This window comes from Pseudonaja textilis, chromosome Z, assembly GCF_049901715.1.
Source record: "Pseudonaja textilis isolate UNSWEBS1 chromosome Z, rPseTex1.2, whole genome shotgun sequence".
In the NCBI taxonomy this organism is placed as follows: Eukaryota; Metazoa; Chordata; class Lepidosauria; order Squamata; family Elapidae; genus Pseudonaja; species Pseudonaja textilis.
In genome coordinates this window covers 120416313-120435645 of record NC_142008.1, presented here as the reverse complement: position 1 = coordinate 120435645, position 19333 = coordinate 120416313, and the positions used below count along the sequence as shown (strand labels likewise).

The 19333-nt window shown below is 38.8% G+C and overlaps 1 protein-coding gene across 1 annotated transcript; it reads right to left on the bottom strand.

The window, feature by feature from the left end:
- Positions 1-4007: 4007 nt before the first annotated feature.
- Positions 4008-4940, bottom strand: LOC113449857 (olfactory receptor 6X1-like). The gene has a single exon (XM_026720995.1). The coding sequence runs from the start codon at positions 4938-4940 to the stop codon at positions 4008-4010; it is 933 nt and encodes a 310-aa protein (XP_026576780.1).
- Between the last annotated feature and the right edge of the window lie 14393 nt (positions 4941-19333).

Below are 19333 nucleotides of genomic sequence, written 5' to 3'. Positions count from 1 at the left end.
TCTGAATTCAGATTCCATAATTCTCAGTTGAGACCTTTATTTACTTATTGAAACTGCTAAAGCTTTGTTTTTGATTCTGTGAGAACAGTCCTAGAAACTTGTGTAGGAATGTGGGGCAATATCTTTTCTCCAATATTCCAAAATCTTTTCCAATATACAGTGGCCTTTTTTCATTGGGACAGCATATGGATTTAACATGATTTTTAATGATAGGCCAAAACCTAGGGGGTGTAGGGGAAAAAAGACAATTGAATGGAATTTTTTTTTAAAAAAATAAAAATTAAAAGTTAAAACAAGCAAACTTATATTTATTTCACATATATTCACATATGTATAAATTTAGAAGGCTAAACCAGATAAGAACTGGCTAGAGTGTGGAATATAATAAGTAATAGAGAGAAATAATAACCAGCAATTAACATCATGAAGTTCTTGTTTCTGCACTATTATGAGAAAAAATTGCCATAGAAGTAGAGAGACAGATATAAAATTCAAATGAGAGGAGGAAGGACATTTCTGAAATGCAAACTAATTTTCATGTCATGGATTATATAAGAATTAGCTGTCAAACTTTCCAATTGTTCAAATAGATGACATTAAGTCCCCGAATTCAAAAGAAAGATCCACCTGACATTATGAAATGCTTCAATTATATTAGCCTTGCTATTTTGCTCTTAATGGCTGGTGAGTAACCATGTTTCATTTTGTCAGTTTAATATATTTCCCAATAAATAGTATGATTCCTTTGTAATGAAATAAAAATTGGAACTAAATTTAAAAATACAGCAAAGGTCTTATCTCCAGTGTGTAATTCTTCATAAATGAAAAAAAGTCACCAATTTTTCCCTCCCCAAATCTAAGCCTTCCTGTTCCCACTTCTTCTTTTTCCATGATTTAAATATCTTCCCCACATAGATCTTCTGGTAAGTAATTTAAAACAGAAAATTGTTATTAATAGTGTTGTCCGACCTTGGCAACTTCTAACTGTACAGACTTCAACTCCCAGAATTCTCAGCAATATCCTTATTCACTGGTGACTTCTGGGGTTTGAAATCCCCACATCTGGAAAAATCATGAGATTTTTCATATTGTATTGAATCTTGGGTAAGATGGAACATATGGACAGAATATGAATTCAGAAAAGAAGTGATGGGTTGTTGTTATCTTTCTGCATTTGTAACTTTTTAATATCTTTATCTTGTTCTTTTTAAATAGGTGTTTCTGCCACTATTACTTTGACCCAGCCTCCTGAAGCACTGGCACTTCCAGGGAGATCCATTACTCTGACTTGCACAGTATCAGGATATGATATCAATAACCATCATCTGAGCTGGATTCGTCAATCTAAGGGCAAAAAGCTTGTCTTTATCACATCCTTCAGGACTGGATATACCACATACACTGCCGATGAATTTAAGGGTCGTGTTACCCCTTCCACCCATGGTTCGACAGCACAGCTAAGGATAGATGCTCTAAAAGTAGAAGATACTGCTACCTACTACTGTGCAAGATACACAATGACTGAATTTGGAAGTGTTCCTGCACAATATCTTGTAGGAGGCCCAGCATATATTTTTGATGGGTTTTCCTCCCCTCTTTCCATGGTTACTTTCAGTTCCTCCTTTGAAGAGAGTTGGAGTCAGCCAAATGCTCTCTAGATTTCCTTCTTTTCACATCTGGGTACACAAAGAAGCTGATATTTTTGTCACACACTTGCTTCATCAGCCATGCTGAGTTGAAAACTCAATAGCTGACTTCCTTATATCCTACCAAGTCAAAATTGTTTTGGAGCTTCCATGATACAGATAAGAAATAGATGAGAACTGCTTTGAGTGCTTTATTGTGATGGGCAGGAAGGCCAAAGCTTGATTCCCATTTGGTTTGATCATGTGATCTCCCATTGAGTTTATTGCTTGCTGAAAGTTGCAATGGGATGAATATCAAATGGTACCAATAGAAGAGAACAGAAAAAGTGCAGAGAAGAGCAACCAGGATGATTAGGGGACTGGAGAATAAAACATATGAAGAATGGTTGCAGGAACTGGGCATGGCTAGTCTACAGAAAAGAAGGACCAGGGGAGACATGATAGCAGTCTTCCAATATTTGAGGAGCTGCCACAGAGAGGAAGGAGTCAAGATATTTTCTAAAGCGCCTCTAGGCCAGACAAGGAATAACAGATGGAAACTGATTAAGGAGAGTTTAACCTAAAAATAAGGAGAAATGTTCTGACAGTGAGAATAATCAACCAATGAAAGAGAAGTTGCCTTTGGAAGTTGTGGGAGCTTCTCACTGGAAGCTTTTAAAAAGAGATTGGACTGCCATTTGTCAGAAATAGTGTAGGGTCTTTTGCTTGGGTGAGGGGTTGGCTAGAGGACCTACAAGGTCCCTTCCAACTCTGATTATCTGTTATCTGTCTGTTATCTGAATATATATAACTCAGAATATATTGAACTGCATAGTCCTTGATGCTGTTTGGGTTTGGATTTGGGTGTTATCTTGAAGATGTTTCATTATCCAACAAGGTAACATTTTTAGAGATAGAATTTTGGAGAACTAGAGATTGTGGATTAGTTATGGAATGTACAGTTCCCAGTTCTACTGTCAGCCTTGGAAGGAATTTTTTTACTTGGAAGCTTCGAGGCTGCCACATTCAGTGCCTGGGAATTTGGGAGGAGGGATTTCATAGTGAGGTAAAACATTAGACCCAACAACATTCTTTCTCAGAGAGTCAAGGACTTGTTGCTCTGCACCTGCAGGGGAGTGACTGGAGGGATGTCTCCAGTTGGGACAACATTTGATTGGATCGTATGATGGACTGATGGATGCAGGGGTTAGATTTTTGATTTTCTTTTGGAAAGGGAAAACCTGGATCTCTCAAATTCAGGTTTCCCCAGATGTGCCACTATGACAACTCTAATAAAATGGAACTTTGAGAAATGTTTGTCTATTGGTTTGGAGTTGGTTAGTTGGAATGCTGACATCTTTATTCCCCTAATAAAAGATTAACATCTCTTTCTCCCATTGTAAATCCAGGATGAGAAACTGAAATGCAGAAAAAGTTTAGAAAGATACACATAAAGAACCACAAACCTCTGCAAGCATGCATCTATGAAGCAACTCATTATCATAACCAAGATATTTATGTTTGCTATATCCCAGTTTCATGGGCATTCATACATCCATATACATTGACACCTTGGTGCTCTCTGAGCTTGCTTGTTTTCTTGCAAACATTTCATTGCCCAAACTAATAACATCATCAGTTTTAGTTCAAATAGATGACATGCCATTATATTACAGGAGACAGAGGTCAAAAGAAGTGATGTGGCCCACCAGCAGCTGATGGAGTTGGCAGAATAGTTGGACAGTAGTGAGGAGGTTGGGGACAATCTGGACCAGGTCTGGAGTCTGAGGAAGACACAGAGGAGGACTCTGCATCAGAGGCAGAGATGGGAACGGGCAGGCTGGCATTCAGCAGCTGCCTTTGGGTTCAGACAGCAGTGATGTGGGGGGAGCTTATGGAACCGGTTCCCAGCCTGCACATATACAGAGCTAGAGGAAGACAAGAACAATTAAAAAAGCAGGGTCGACTCAGGAGTAAGGCCACACCTTGGAAATGATTGGCCCCTCCCATAGGACATAAAAGAGGAGTGAACAGGATGTAAAATTTGCAGGAAGCAATTAATTCATCTGGTCAGTTCAAGTTTTGAAAAGTTATGTTTGACTCTATGTCAAGTTTGGCCTTGCCCTGCATCTGGCAATTAGTTCTCTGGCCGCATTCCAAGTGTGATAAAATGGGTGTTTATAAACACTTCCCTGAAAGACTGTTGTTAAACCTGGTCTGCCGTGAATGAATGTAACTCACAGCTGTGGAAATAAAAGAGGTTTTGCCAGGATTAAGATTGTGCTTTATGCTTTCTAAGGAAGCCTAGGTCAGAATAAGAAGGGAGTTCTACTCAGGACAAGGAATAGAGGGAATGCAAGACATATAAAGTGTTATGCACCATTAGCATCTCCTCTTCATTTTTGTTGTTGCTTTCCACAGAGCTGTTTTGAAGTCACTGTTCCGGATTGTGTAAATGAAAGGGTTTAACATGGGTATGAAACTCGTATGGAAAAGAGACAATATTTTGTTAAGTTGGCTGTATCCATGAGTTGAAGGCCTCAAGTACATAATCATCAGCACTGTATAAAAAATAGTTACAACAGTAAGATGGGAGGCACAGGTGAAAAAGGCTTTGGAGCGCCCAGTGGCAGAAGGGATCTGAGTTATAGTAAATATAATGCAGACATATGAAATGAGGGAAAATCCAAAAGAACCCCACATGATAGTGGCTCCATATATGAGTCCTACAAATTCAATGATAGTTGTGTCAGCACAAGCCAACTGCAAAACTGGACCAACATCACAAAAGAAATGATCAATGAGATTGTGCGCACAATAGGGGTACATCCACACCACGACTGACTGAGGAAATATGAGTCCAAACCCACCAATCCATGCCAGCAAAGACAGTTTGATACAGAGTCCACTAGTCATAATGGTTTGATAATGCAAAGGTTTGCAGATGGCCACATAGCGGTCAAAAGACATGATTGTGAGGGTGATGAATTCCACAGCTCCCATTGTGAAGACCACAAAACCTTGGGCCATGCAACATGCAAAGCAGATGGTGTTTTTGCCAGAGAAGCTATTGACCAACATCTTTGGTATCTCTGATGTTGTGGAAGAAATCTCAGCCATGGAAAAGTTGAGGAGGAAGAAATACATTGGAGTATGGAGCTTAGATTCCATGGAAACCACTATGATGATTAAGGAATGTCCTACAACTGACAGAAGGTACATCAAAAGTAGGAGAGTATAAAATCCCAGGTCCACTTCATATAATTCAGAAAATCCGAGAAGAACAAATTCAGTAATAAATGTAGCATTTGACATCTTGTTCTTCCCTAAAACAATGAATTTTATATATCATATTAATAAAATAAATAAAACTTGGGGGGGGGGGGATAAAATAGAGTAGAATAGAGAAGAGAAATATTTATTGGACAAGTGTTATTGGACACACAAGGAATTTGTCTCCATGGCATAGCCTCCTACTGTACATACAAGCAACAAGTGATAAATCATTATCATAATCTTCATGAAATACATTTCTCATAAATCATAAGATACAACACTTAGTGATAGGATACTAAATAAGCAATCAACATAAATCATACTAGGTTACTAAATAAAATAAATAATAAAAATCATAAGATACAAACAACAAAGTTATAAGAAGATAAGGAAATAGGTAATAGGAAAGATGAAAAGAATAATAGTAATACAGGCCTACTAGGTAATTTCTCAGTGTTGTGGGAATTAGTTGTTTAGCAGAATGACATGGGAGAAAAAACAGTTCTTGTGTCTGTTGTTGATGACATTTATTGCATCATCTTGAGGGAAGAAGTTGAAACTGTTTATGTCCAGGAGGTAAGGGGTCTGTAGATATTTTCAGATATAGTTATCCCTCTTTTTGATTTGTGCAATATACAGGTCCTCAATGGAAGGCAGATAGATAGCATTTTTTTTCTTCAGTTCTAACTATCTGTTGAAGTCTGTGTCTGTCTTGTTTTGTTGCAATGCCAAATCAGACAATTATAGAGGGGCAAATGACAATAATAATAATTCCTTTGTAAAACTGAAAAAAGTAGTCATGAGGTATTGAAGCAGAATTTACAAAGATTTATATGGAATGGTTGGACTGAATTACTTTGCATAACTTTTAGCAGTAGTTCTGTTTAAGGCAAGTGTCCTCTCCCTGTTCCAACTCATACAGATTTCATTAACTGGCTGGCTTTTGATAATGTTTATCACTCTGAGACAGCATATACTCGCTGAATTTGAGAACTAGAGAGAATGAACTGAATTTGAAAACTAGACAGAAGTAAAACAAACAAACAAACACCCAGCTCATGTTTTCATAAGGACCTATTACCATTCAATTTTTCTCTAAATCCTATGGAAATGATTTTGTTTATATTGTACGGATAGTGATAAAGGAAACTTTATAGGATATTGATAAGGAATAATTGATGGAAAGCATTGGCAGGTTTCATAAGAACTAAATTAATGTGTCCTTCATCCACAGTAAACAAAAACATATTTGTTTAGTATTTGGACGTGTCTCTATTTAAGTATGTCATTTAAGTTGAACATTATTCAGTTTAATGCTTAAAAGTTTATAACAGAGACTTTTAAACATTAGGTGTAGGGAAGATTTTGCAGTACAGAAGAGCACTTTGAAGGAAGGGCTCTACAAAGAAGAAGAGATTCCTCAGATACGTATATAAGGACCTATTACCATTCAATTTTTCTCTAAATCCTATGGAAATGATTTTGTTTATATTGTACAGATAGTGATAAAGGAAACTTTATAGGATATTGATAAGGAATAATTGATGGAAAGCATTGGCAGGTTTCATAAGAACTAAATTAATGTGTCCTTCATCCACAGTAAACAAAAACATATTTGTTTAGTATTTGGACGTGTCTCTATTTAAGTATGTCATTTAAGTTGAACATTATTCAGTTTAATGCTTAAAAGTTTATAACAGAGACTTTTAAACATTAGGTGTAGGGAAGATTTTGCAGTAGAGAAGAGCACTTTGAAGGAAGGGCTCTACAAAGAAGAAGAGATTCCTCAGATACGTATATAAAAAAGGTTTGGGATTTATCTCTTATAACCTCTGGTAAATGGTCTACTCAAATTATCAAAATAATTGCTGCTTGTTGTTGCTTGATGTCCAACAAAGCAGAGTTGGGCATCCCCTCTTCTTCATGAAGCGAATGTAGGTAGCCACCAACAAACCACTGGTACATGATGGCTCATTCTCCCCCTTCCACCCTGTATGATGAAAAATCTATCTTCTGAACATAGAGAAGACAATCTGTGGACCACATGTTTATAACTCCAAACCAGCTTGTTGAAAGTAGTTACATTCACTTTCTCAAGCTCAAGTCCAACTCAAGACATGGATAAAGAGCTTAAGACTAAACCTCTATTTAATCAGATTTTTATTAACATTCTAACAATTCCATACCATAATATAACCATGAGCAACTCAAAAACATCAAAATGCTTCTGCATTAAAAATAAACAATTTTCACATAGAATACATCATTGGCAAGAGACAAAAATAAGAACATTATTCCAGCCTCAAATATATAGAAGAAATGTGCCCCCCACCAAAAAAACCTCCTGAACATAAAGATCATCTTTTTCACTAATCCAGCATTAAAAAATATCATCCAGGTTCAGTGCCAAAAAAATTTCATAACAAAACCAAACAGCATACCTTCGTAGCAGCAACCACACTGATTCTGAAATAATATTCAGTAAGTCTAATATGTAGATAGATTTTGTTCATTGAGTTTAGGTAAGCTTTTATTTTTCTTCTGACTTCCTTGGACATACCTCAAGGACTTTTTGGAAGGCCTCCAGAGATTACATGGATCTACCCATGCCAATTTAAGAAAGCTAATTAATCTTGAGAAGAATCGTGTCTATGTCTGTCCTAGTCTGTATCATTTCTCTTTCTGTCCTTACATACATTCTCTCACACACAAACACACATACACAATCCTGTCTTTTTCTCTGTACTACTTCCACCTATAAATATCTCTGCAAGTTCTGTGTTCTGCTTCCACCTATAGAGGTAGATCTAACAAAATGAAATTCAATGTAAAGAAAAGTAAAGTTTTATAGTTAGGCAAGGAAAACCAAAAGTACATATATAGACTGGATGAAACCAGGCTTAATAGCAGTAACTGTGAGAGGGATCTTGCAGTATTAGTGGACAACCAGTTAAATATGAAGCACCAGTGTATAATGGCAGCCAAAAAAAGCCAACAGAATCCTAAGTTGCATTAACAGAGGGATACAATCGAGATCAAGTGAGATACTAATACCACTCTATAAAGCCTTAGTAAGGCCATACCTGGAGTACTGCATTGAGTTTTGGTCACCAAACTATATAAAAGATGTTGAGACTCTAGAAAAAGTACAGAAAAAAGCAATCACAATGATTAGGGGACTGGAGACTAAAACATATGAAGAATGGTTACAGGAACTGGACATGGCTAGTGTAGTGAAGAGAAGGACCACGGGAGACATGATAGCAGTGTTCTAATATTTGAGGAGCTACCACAGAGAGGAGGGGATCAAGCTATTTTCCAAAGCACCAGAAGGCCAGACAAGGAATAATGGGTGGAAATTGAACAAGGAGAGATTTCACCTGGAAATAAGGAGAAATTTTCTCACAGTGAGAATAATCAACCAATGGAACAGCTTGCCTTTGGAAGTTGTGGGAGCTTCAAGAAACAGTCAAACTCATTTAAAGATCTGCAAGCCATTCTGCAATCAATGCAAGAGACTATGACAAGGAACCATGAAGAAATGAAGAAGGAGATAGGAGAGGTAGGGAATAATACAGGAGAACTAAAAGAAAAGATGCAGATTATAGATGAAAAATTTGAAACCTTCCAGCAATAAATCATGAAAAACAAACAAAAAGTACAAGAAATGGAAGAAAGAATGGAGAAAGAAGAAAAGAGAGTAGATCTAATAAGTGAGAAATTAATACAGGCAAATAATGAATTAGAAACAACAGTGATCTTTCTAGAAGCCAAGAAAGCAGCACACTATCTACACTGTCAGAATGTAAAAGAAGAGCAAGGAGAAGATCTACAGGATACAATGACAGAATTAATAGCAAAAGCACTCAGAACAGAGGAAGAGGAGATGTTGATGGAGATAGATGAAATTTATAGAGTGCAAATGAACTATGCAAGGAGACATAACCTCCCAAAGGAAATACATTTTAGATTCATGAAGAAGTCAATCTGGGATAAAGTACTGCATATGACAAAGGATGAACCAATAGAACATAGAGGGAAACAACTAGTAGTTCTCAGGCAAGTACCAAGAAGAATAAGAGAATTGAGAAGACCCTAAAAATTATTGACATCAAAGTTTACTAAGTATAACATCGATTTTATTTGGTTGACACCGGCGGGCATATTGGTCTCTTGGCAAGATAAAAGGCTGGACACTTTGGATAAGGTGGAGGAATTCTATAATCAACATTTTGGCAATGAAAAAGAATCAGAAGAGAGGAATACAATAGAAGAAAGAGACACAATATTGTTGATTATGGAAGAAAAAGCACTAGAATCCAAGGAGAGGGGAAAGGAAAAGAAGAAAGAGCAGAAAACTACAAGAGAAGACATAAAGATTTAAAAGAGGTCAGAACAACAAGTAGTACAAAACCCAGATATAAGTAGAGAAATGCAAGAAGAGTTCAAGATCTTATCACTGAACATTAACAGATTAAACTCTCCCATAAAAAGAAGGAAAATCTTTAATAAATTAAAAAGACTTAATTTGGACATAATAGCAATACAAGAAGTCCATATAAAGGAACAACATAAACAATTGTTAGAATATGCCAAACTAGGGAATACATTCATTTCATTAGCACAACAAAAAAGGAGAGGGGTAGTGTTATATGTTAAAGAGACGATTCCGGCTAAGCAAATCTTTAAGGATGAAGAAGGAAGGATTTTGATCATAGAGATAGTAATAAACCAAAAAAAGGTTGTATTAGTAGAAATCTATGCACCGAGCAGAGGATAGGAGCAATTTTATAGGAAATTACATAATACCACCTTTGATATAAAGTGTGATAATATTTGTATCTTAAGAGAGTTTAACACAAGCACAGACAAAAACTAGACTACAAAAATAATAATATAAAGAAAGAGATAAGAAGAACACTCCCAAAAACCTTCTTTAAAATGGCAGAGGAATTAAGTGTTCAAGATATTTGGAGAGAGAGAAATCACAGGAAGAACCAATATATGCATTACTCGAATAGACATCAAGCATGGTCCAGAATCGACATGGTCTGGATGTCAATGGAATTAAATTCTGAAGTAAAGGAAGTGGAAATTGAGACAAATCTCTGGGCTGATCATAACCCTATGAAATTTAGTTGGAAAGGACAAAAGAAAACTCCAAGATGGACATTACAAAGATCAATTTTAAAGGATGAAGGATTAAGGCTATGAATGGGTAAAGAGCTGCATCTTTATTTTAAAAGAAACATGAAAGAAGATACATTCCTGCAAAACTTATGGGATATGGCAAAGGCATACATGAGGGGAGTGACTGTATCCTACATGGCAAAAAGAAAGAGGAAAAAGCAATGACAGAAATGCCTAGAAGAGGAATATAAAAGCTTGGAGGCAAATATCCAAAAGGAGCCATAAAAAAGAAATCTAAAACAACAAATGAACTTAATTAAACATAAATTGAACATTCTGGAGAAAGAGGACTTGGCACAACAAATAAAAAGGACTAAACATTTTTTTTTGAGAATGCAAATAAACCGGAAAGGTGGTTAGCATACAAACTGAAAAAAAAAAACAGAGAAAAGATGGATCAGCAAATTGCTGAATGAAGAGGGGAGGATATGTTATTAAAACAAGAAGAAAAACAACATAATCCAGGAGTTTTATGAGAAATTATATAATGAGAATGACTGTTACATAGAGGGAAAAAACATTACAATGTTTAGGGAAAGCGGAGTTACCCAAAGTCCCAAAAGAAATAAAAAGTATGTTAAATGAAGAAATAAAGATGTCAGAAGTAATAGTGGTGATGTCAGGATTCAGGCAGTTACCCCATTTAAATCATGAGTCTTGAGCCAAACTTCCAAAACTTAAAAAGGATTTATTGGGAGTTAACATGCTGGTACAGCCTGGGTGTAGTCAACTCTGAGACACATAATTCATTGTCACCTTTGACCCTGGTTTTCCCCCCATCCACTGGGTGTATCATAATTCATATTCTCCAAAGGGACACATCTATAGCCAAGAGTCATCTATCATGCTCTCCAGTTAGAATTTTGTGTGGCAGAAACTTCAGTCACCTAGTTACTATCTTTGAAAACATTTATGGAATGCAGTTTCAGTTTTGCTGCACTGTCCCCCCCTCCCTTTCTGTTGGCAACTCTAAAAAGATCATAGAAATATTTTACGAGTTGACAGGTGATTAATAAACAAAAAAATCAATAAAACTCCAGGCCCTGATGGGTTACCAATAGAATTATATAAAGATCTGCAAGACAACTTAGCACAAGTTCTACTTGAAATATTCAATTAAGTTCTAAATGAGGTGAAGATTCCACCATCATGGGTGGAAGCTAACATCACGCTGATACCCAAGGAGAATACTGATTTGAGATTAATTAAAAATAACAGACCTATATACCTTCTGAATATGGACTGTAAGTATTTACATCAATAATAGCTGAATGACTAAAAAGGTTCCTAAGTGAGTTTATACACATTGACCAAAATGTTTTTTTTGCCAAAAAGACAAATTAAAAATAACATAAGAACAATATTAGATATACTAGAATACTATGAGACACACAACAAGAAACAGGTTGCACTGCTATTCTTGGACATTCAAAAGGCCTTTGACAATGTCAAATGGGAATTTATGTTACAACAGCTACAATATATGCATTTTGGTAATAAATTCTTAAATATGTTTTTGGTGATATATTCTAAGCAAGAGGCCAAAGTAATAGTGAATGGTGAGGTGACAAAAAATTTCAAAATTCAGAAAGGTACAAGACAAGGGTGCCCATTATCCCCACTATCATACATATTAACCTTGGAAGTTTTAACAAGGATAATTAGGAAGGAAACAAATAAAAGGTCTGGAAATCAAGAAAGAAGTATATAAATTACAAGCATTTGTAGCCAATTTAGTTTTCATTCTGGAGGAACCACTGCAATTGGGTTTGAAGCTCATAGAGATATTAGAAGGATATGGAGAAGTAGCCAGACTTAAAGTAAACAAGGAAAAAACTAAAATGATAATTAAGAATATGATGAACAAGCAGAAAGAAAATTTGGCCAAGGAAATAAATATTCAGATAGTAAAAAAAATGAAAAATCTAGGGATTTATGTTTCAGCAAGGTGCACAACAATAGAAGAAAATAACTATGTTAATGAATCAAATAAAAGAGGATCTAGAGAGATGGAGAAATTTGAGGCTCTCCTTAAGGGGTAGAGTAGTGGTAATTAAAATGAATATTCTACCAAAATTACTCTTTCTGTTTCAAAATATACCCATAAAATTAGATAAAAATATTTTGGAAATTTGAACAAAAAAAGCATTGAATTTTATATGGCAAGGAAAGAAATAAAGGATCAAACTAAAACTTCTGCAAGTAGCTAAAGAAAAAGAAAGGTTCAGCTTGCTCAACTGGGAATATATTACATTATCAGGCAGCGACACTTACTTGGGTGAAAGAATGAATAAATTTAAAGAATAAGAGACTACCAGAATTAAAGGGCCATGATTTACACCTAGGATGGCATGCATTCTTGTGGTAGAACAGACACATAGCACATCAATACTGCCAAAGACACTAGATCAGCTTTATTTGCGGTACAGAACAAAATCAAACAGCAGAATTACATGGAAACTCCAGTTTGGTTATCCATCTTGGAAACTTTGGTACACCCAAATTTTATTAATCAGGGAAAATTATTATTTACAAGGATGTAATAAATGAAAAGGGGGAATTGAAATCTAGACAAGAACTAAAACATCAAGGGGTAGAATTGGAGTGATGGTCATATTTACAAATTCAATCATGTTATTGGAAAGATATGAAAGAGTGGGGAATCATTAGAGAACCAATGACTTTAGATACAGTTTTACTGGGGACTGATGATAAGCGGATAAAGAAAATTTATAAATTTTTGTTGGACTATAAGAAGGAGGAGGAACAGGTCAAGGAAACAATGGTGGTATGGGCCAAAAACTTTTGAATATAATATTGAATTGGAAAAATGGCAAGAACTATGGGAAGGAAATAGGAAAATAACACTGGCCATATCATACAAAGAAAACCTATACAAGATGTTTTATAGGTGGCATCTTCCCCCAGCAAGTCTGGCCAAAATGTTTAGAAATCTATTACCAAATTGTTGGAAATGTAATCAAGAAGCAGGCACAGGGCAGGGATTGGACTAGAAGACCTCCAAGGTCCCTTTGAACTCTATTATTTTGTTAAGCCCAAGAGCATACATTTTTCCACTTCTACACCAATTCTGGGATAGTTTTCAGTACAATTAATGGGGATTAGATTATTTTTTTTCCATTCTATTTTGGTAAGAGTCTTTTTTTCCCCCTTAGGACTTACTTGTTGATAAGGATTTCTTAGGATGTCCCTGAGCACCACGTAGATCTCTGTGGGCCAATCTAAGAAAGCTAAATTTGGAAAGTTTTATGCATTAAGTTATTGAAAGGTACAATATATCCATATGTGTGTGTGTGTGCTTGTAACTGTCTTTTTGTATGTACACACAAACATATTCAGAATGTAAATGTATACATTATATATTTCCCTATTGAAATAGCAGTTCAGAAAAGTATGAAATTTTAGCTAGAAAAATAGACATTTAATTATCAATTTGGGGAAGACAATAGTTTTGCTGGCAGAACATTACATTATTTTTCTAGATGTTCTATTTTTTATTTGCGGTAACATTCTTCCTATAATATGATTGATTTGATTTGATTTGATGCCATGATGGCCTCTCAAAAAATCTTTGACTTTTATCAACTGACAATGCCCCAGAATTAGTTAACCATTCAGACATTGCCGGTTAACTATGATTTCCTGGCAATGAGGACATTTGCTTTAGCTAGGAGAGCATTGTGGCAGAAAATAGGGAAACTTGATTCTCTATTTTGATGATGTATCATTAAAGGATAGCTGTCTATCAATCTATCTTTATTGTCTATCTGTCTATCTATCTATCTATCTATCTATCTATCTATCTATCTATTCATCTATCCATCTATTTATCTGTCATCTATCATCTGTCTTTCTGTCTTTCTCTATTTCATTCCATCTTTTAAACTTTTTATTCTATTTTTCTTTCTATTTCCTCTCCCCTCTGTTTATCCCTCTCTCTATCATCTATTTCTATCTCCCTCTAATCCCTATGAAACCCAGCCTCTGTCCTGAGGAACTTATCAAGTACTGAGATATAAATTGTACAAATACAACTCCACTCACTTTACATGAGATGTAAAGAAAGGTAGATACTAATGTAAGTTGCATGTTCGTGATTTTTCATAAAGCACAATGGTAGAATCAAAATGTATATCTCACCACTGTGACTTAAAATACCACTTTTCCTACTGTTTTAAGCATGACTCTGATACTTAACTGCGGCTTTGCTCCGCATTAGGAGGGCTTCTCATTGAGTCCAATGCATCAAGAAAGAGACCAAGCCGGTTCAGTCTTGCATGAGCAGCCCTGAACACGCGCTCAGGGAAGCTCTTTTATTGAACACACATTGTTAAACATCACAAAAGAGAAAGTTCAGTCTACTTTACATGTTAAAAGAATGGGGGGTCTCAGTGGATACATTGTAGCGCCCAATCACAGTGCTTAAGGGATACAAAGTAACCAATCCGCGCCTGCAGTCCAGCCAGTAGCCCAAGGTGGGCAGCATCTTTTTGTTCCTGATACCTGCTTTCAGCCTACGTGAGATCTTGCAGGTATCGAAACTCCTTTGCTTACATGAGGCTTTGGCATATGCTCAGGCTGTTAGATGTGGATTCGCTGCTGCATCTCCTCTGTTTTAGTTTTACGCAGAGGGATTTCTTCTGGTTCTTTGCTATAGCCCATACAGAAGCCCGTGCACATGTTCTCATTGGGGTCCTCTGAGGGTATAGCTTTGTACAGAGATTCTTTTTCCCAGTGGGCATTGACCTGTGCAATGGCATGTTTTTCTGCTAGCAGTGACAGACTATTGGAGATGGTGCGAACAAAGATTGGTAATATACATGGAAGAATGACACACCCAGCAGCAATAATACCTATGAGCACTACTATAGCTTGTAATCCTGGCAGTTTTGGGAGCCAGGAGCCAAAGATATTTTTGAGGTCCATACCTCGCCATACTTGATCCGGATTGTAGGTTAATTGTCGCATCTCAGTAGTTAACTGTGCTACGACTTTGCCAACCTTGTCAATTTGAAGACAGCAATTTGTGAGATTAAACCTTCTACATACCCCCCCTTCCTTGGCTAATAAATAATCCAAAGCCAAGCGATTTTGGTAGACAGCTGTGCGTAATTTGTCTGTAGCAGTTGCAAGAGTGTTTAGAGCCTTATCTATTCGTTGACCTGCTAAATCTAAGACAGCTTGCAAATGAATGATTCTATTAAGCATATATATGGGGGTCCTGTACCCATAAGACCCGTCTTGGGCCCAAGTAGCCATGCCATAGGTGCAGACGATTCTTTCTGTGGTCCAGGTGTCCCCTGTGTATTCTGATTGGCAGGGGAAGCCTGCAAAAGCATTGTCGGCTTCCCTTTTTTTTGCGAGACAACATGTCATAAACAGGGATGCCTAGTTCCTGCTTCACTGAGATTGGAAGGAGGAAGAAGGAAGGTCTTATCCATCCCAATACACGTGACCCTTGCCAATCTGCTGGGAGGGATGGGTAGGCTAGGTTGCCGCAGATCCAATACATGTCATTGGGTGCAGTCCAGTTCTGGGAGGATGAAGTGTCCCTGAGATAAGGGAGGAGGGTTGTGTTGAATTTTGTGGGTGTGGTAGTAGCATTATCAGGTGCTGTCCAATTCCGGTAGGAGATGTCCCACGGACCTAAACAAAGGAGATGTCCTACCGGAATGGACCCGTTTTGGGAGAAGCAGTTTCTACCGATTAGTTTGGTAGTAATTGTCCAGATAAGGGGGTCGGGGGCAGTTCTGGCTGTTATGTTTCCTATAGAAGACATGTTGTTGAACAGTGATGGCGAGGCTTCTAAGGCTTGCCATGGCCACTGTTCTCCTGTGGTGGTTCCCCGCAGACAAAGCAATTGGTTATTGCAAGTTGTTTTGCAATTTTTTCTGCCATGTCCATGAATAGGTTTTTGCTATTATGCTGGTATCAGGGGCTTTATCTAACTTTCTTAAATTATTATACACCGACCAGACTAATGATGTTTCCTTACCCTCATATATCACTTCTGTTTTTATAGTAATGTAGCTGTTTGGGTCTGCTCCTATGCCATCAATCCCTATACCATAGGTATCCATGGTGGGGTGTTGTCTGGAGATAGGGATCTCTACCTTGTTGTCCTTGGTAGACCCTGATACTCGTTTAAATTGTGACAGATGATTGCAGCCTGAGTACCCTCCCCCAGTGTAATCACAGTCACAAGACCAACCCGAGCATTCAATGGAGCCCCCGGAAGGGATCCAATGATTAGGGTTTCCTACGGCCCAATTGATGGGCATGGGACACAAATACTTATGATCATGAGCATATTTGGTTTTCCAATCATCTGACCCACAAGGATATCCCCCTGGTTTGGAACAAGCAATGCAAACATCAAAAGTTAAGACAATTGGGTCAGTACCATCCTTAAGCACAGTGGTGTGATTTAGGTAGTAAAGTTTTCCCTCCCCTTCAGGATCGGCTCTGCCAGAGGCTTTTGGAAGTCCGGCCCACAAAGTAACATTGAGGCGAACAGCCGTCTTGGGGTCATAGCAAATAGTTTCTGAGTTCATTTTGCATAACTGATACATAGTCCCGTTATTCTGGCAAGTTTTCCCAGTAGAAAGGCATCTCTGTGGTTGCTGGGTATGGTAAATGAGAGTCAGTTGAGTGAAGTCTGATTGTGTGGTTTTGGTCAAGCAGGGGGTGCAGTCATCTGGTTTGGTGGGTTTTTGTGATCTTTTAATCCTATGCAGCAAAGGGGGGTTCTGAATATTAGTGTCAGGCTAATTCATGAATTGTCTGTGATGATGATGAGGTGAGCGAGGTCTGAGGATTGTCCAGGAGCTGTAGGTGTTGCGCATAGAATCATGGAGGCGTTGACCTGAACAATAGTAGGTGGTTGCAGTAGGATGGGATATGAGGAGTGTAGCTCGAGGGGGTTGTTCAAAGGTGTTGACCCGGAAAGAGGCATTGCTGGAGATGTAGGACCATGGCTGAGGAAGCGTTGACCATCTGAGATAAGGGGGAAAAATGTCCCAGGATGCAGTGCAGGTCAGCAGGAGGGGGGTGTCTGGCGTGAAGTATGTTACTCTGGATGGAATGGAAACTTTGGAGGCGTGTGCAGCAAGGAGGAAGAGGAGGAGGAGGAGGGTCAGTGAAGCAGCAGGGCAGATCATGTTGATATGTCTGCAGCTGGTGGTTTTGCTACCTTGGGGTGGTATGGTCTGACGTGCCGTCCAGGAACCCACAGGACACGATCTTGAAGCTGGATAGCTGCGTAGCCGCGACCCCAGGTGAGGAGATCAGCAGGACCTTTCCAAGCAGGGTCTGGCAGTTGGCGGTAGTATACCTGTGGTTTGGGAGAATCAGGAGAGGGGGGGGAGGAAAAGTGTCTCTCCGCTGCTGTTGTAGCAGGGGTGCCAGAGAGATTGAGGAAATTAAGTGTATAAAGGCAAAGATTAAGGGTGTTTTGCATTGCCGGGAGGCCAAGGGTTTTTTCCCTTTGGTCAGATGTCGTTCTAGCGCTGTCTTTAAAGTTAAATTGGCTCTCTCTGCCAGGGCTTGTCCCTGGCTGTTGTAAGGGATCCCAAATTTGTGGGTGACCTGCCACTTAGAGCAAAATTCTGACATAGCCGCACTAGTGTATGCAGGACCATTGTCTGTTTTTATTTTGTTTGGGCGTCCCAACGATGCAAAGGTGCGAATGCAGTGGTTAATGACATGTTTAGAGGCTTCTCCTCTCTGCGGGGTTGCCATTATGAACCCTGAATAAGCATCAATTGTGACATGCAGGTACTTCCAGGGGGCAAATGGAGGAAACTGAGTAATGTCCATTTGCCATATTTCACAGGCTTTCAACCCGTGGGGATTTACTCCTAAGGGAATGGAATTGGCTTGCTGACTGCAGGTGGGGCATTGCTGTCTGATGGCTGAGGCTTCTGCCATGGTAAGTTTAAAATGTTTCATGAGGGCTTTGGCATTTTGATGAAAGTAAGAATGGCTTTTCCAGGGAGTTAGGGTGTGCGTGGTCATAATACCTGTAGCCGCTTGATCAGCCACGTCGTTGCCTTCCTGGAGAATTCCTGGGAAAGGCTGGTGGCTGCAAATGTGGGCTACAAAGAGAGGGTGTTGTCAGTGCGCAACAAGCTGTGGCAGTGTAACAAAAAGAGAGAGAAGGTTCTTGTCAATAGTGGGAGAGAGGTAAGAGTCGTGGATGGTAGAGACTATTTGGGTAACACACAGGCTGTCCAAGATCAAGTTGAGGGGTTCGCTGAAATTTTGGAGGACTAGTATGGTTGCAGCAAGCTCAGCCCTTTGTGGTGAAGTCTGCACAGGGGTGGTTTTGGTGTGCTATGCTCCATTCTTTTGCCAAGCGCATGCCCCTCGTTCCCTGCTGCCATCAGCAAATATAGTCAGGGCACTGACCAAAGGTTGTTTGCTGATGGGAGAGGAGAAGGAGATGGGTATGGTTCGAATGATCTGAAAACATGGGTCAGCGGGTGGGTGGCAGGAGACTAGCTCAGGCCAGTTGGATAAGGCCAACTGAAGCTCCTGGGAGTTTTGGAATAGAGGTTCCCAAATTTGCAGCGAGAAGGGGATAAAAAGTGTGGAGACATCTATCCCCATGAGTGCTTTTGTGCGGCTCCTGCCCTTTACGATTAATTGAGCCAATTGACCTGATTTGGAAGTGATGGAGCATCGGGGCGTGTGGGAGAGATGGATCCACTCTAAGATGTGGAGCTTTTGGTCCTTTTGGGTCACTGCCGTGGTCATGAGCCTTGGGGTGGCTAGAATGACCATATCTAGAGGAGTATTGGCAGCAGCCCTATCCACCCATATTCTACGTATGTTCTCTTCTATATGGGTCAGCGCTTGGAGCTGGGGTTGCTGCAAGGATATTTTGTCAGAGGGCCCTTTTCCCCAAGTAAGGGCTTCGAACAGCGGAGAAAGAGTGTCAGTGGTTAGTGACAGGAAAGGTCGGGCCCAATTAATGGTGCCCAGATATTGTTGAAGCTGAACAAGGGTAGGTTGAGGAGGCAGAGAGAGTGAGGGGAATGAATGATAGGCAGTAGTTGAGAGCATTTTATAGCTTAGATATGCATAGGGAGTCAGCACTTGTACCTTTTCAGGCACTATGTGCAAGCCTCCCTTCGCGAGGATGGCTTTCAGGAAAGAGAATGAAGCAAACACTGTACCTGGGGGCCCAGGAGCAGCAACAAGGATGTCATCCATGTAAT

What these genes read in the sequence shown, in the direction of transcription:
- LOC113449857 (XM_026720995.1), bottom strand. Translation starts at nt 4,940, where the DNA reads ATGTCAAATGCTACATTTATTACTGAATTTGTTCTTCTCGGATTTTCT.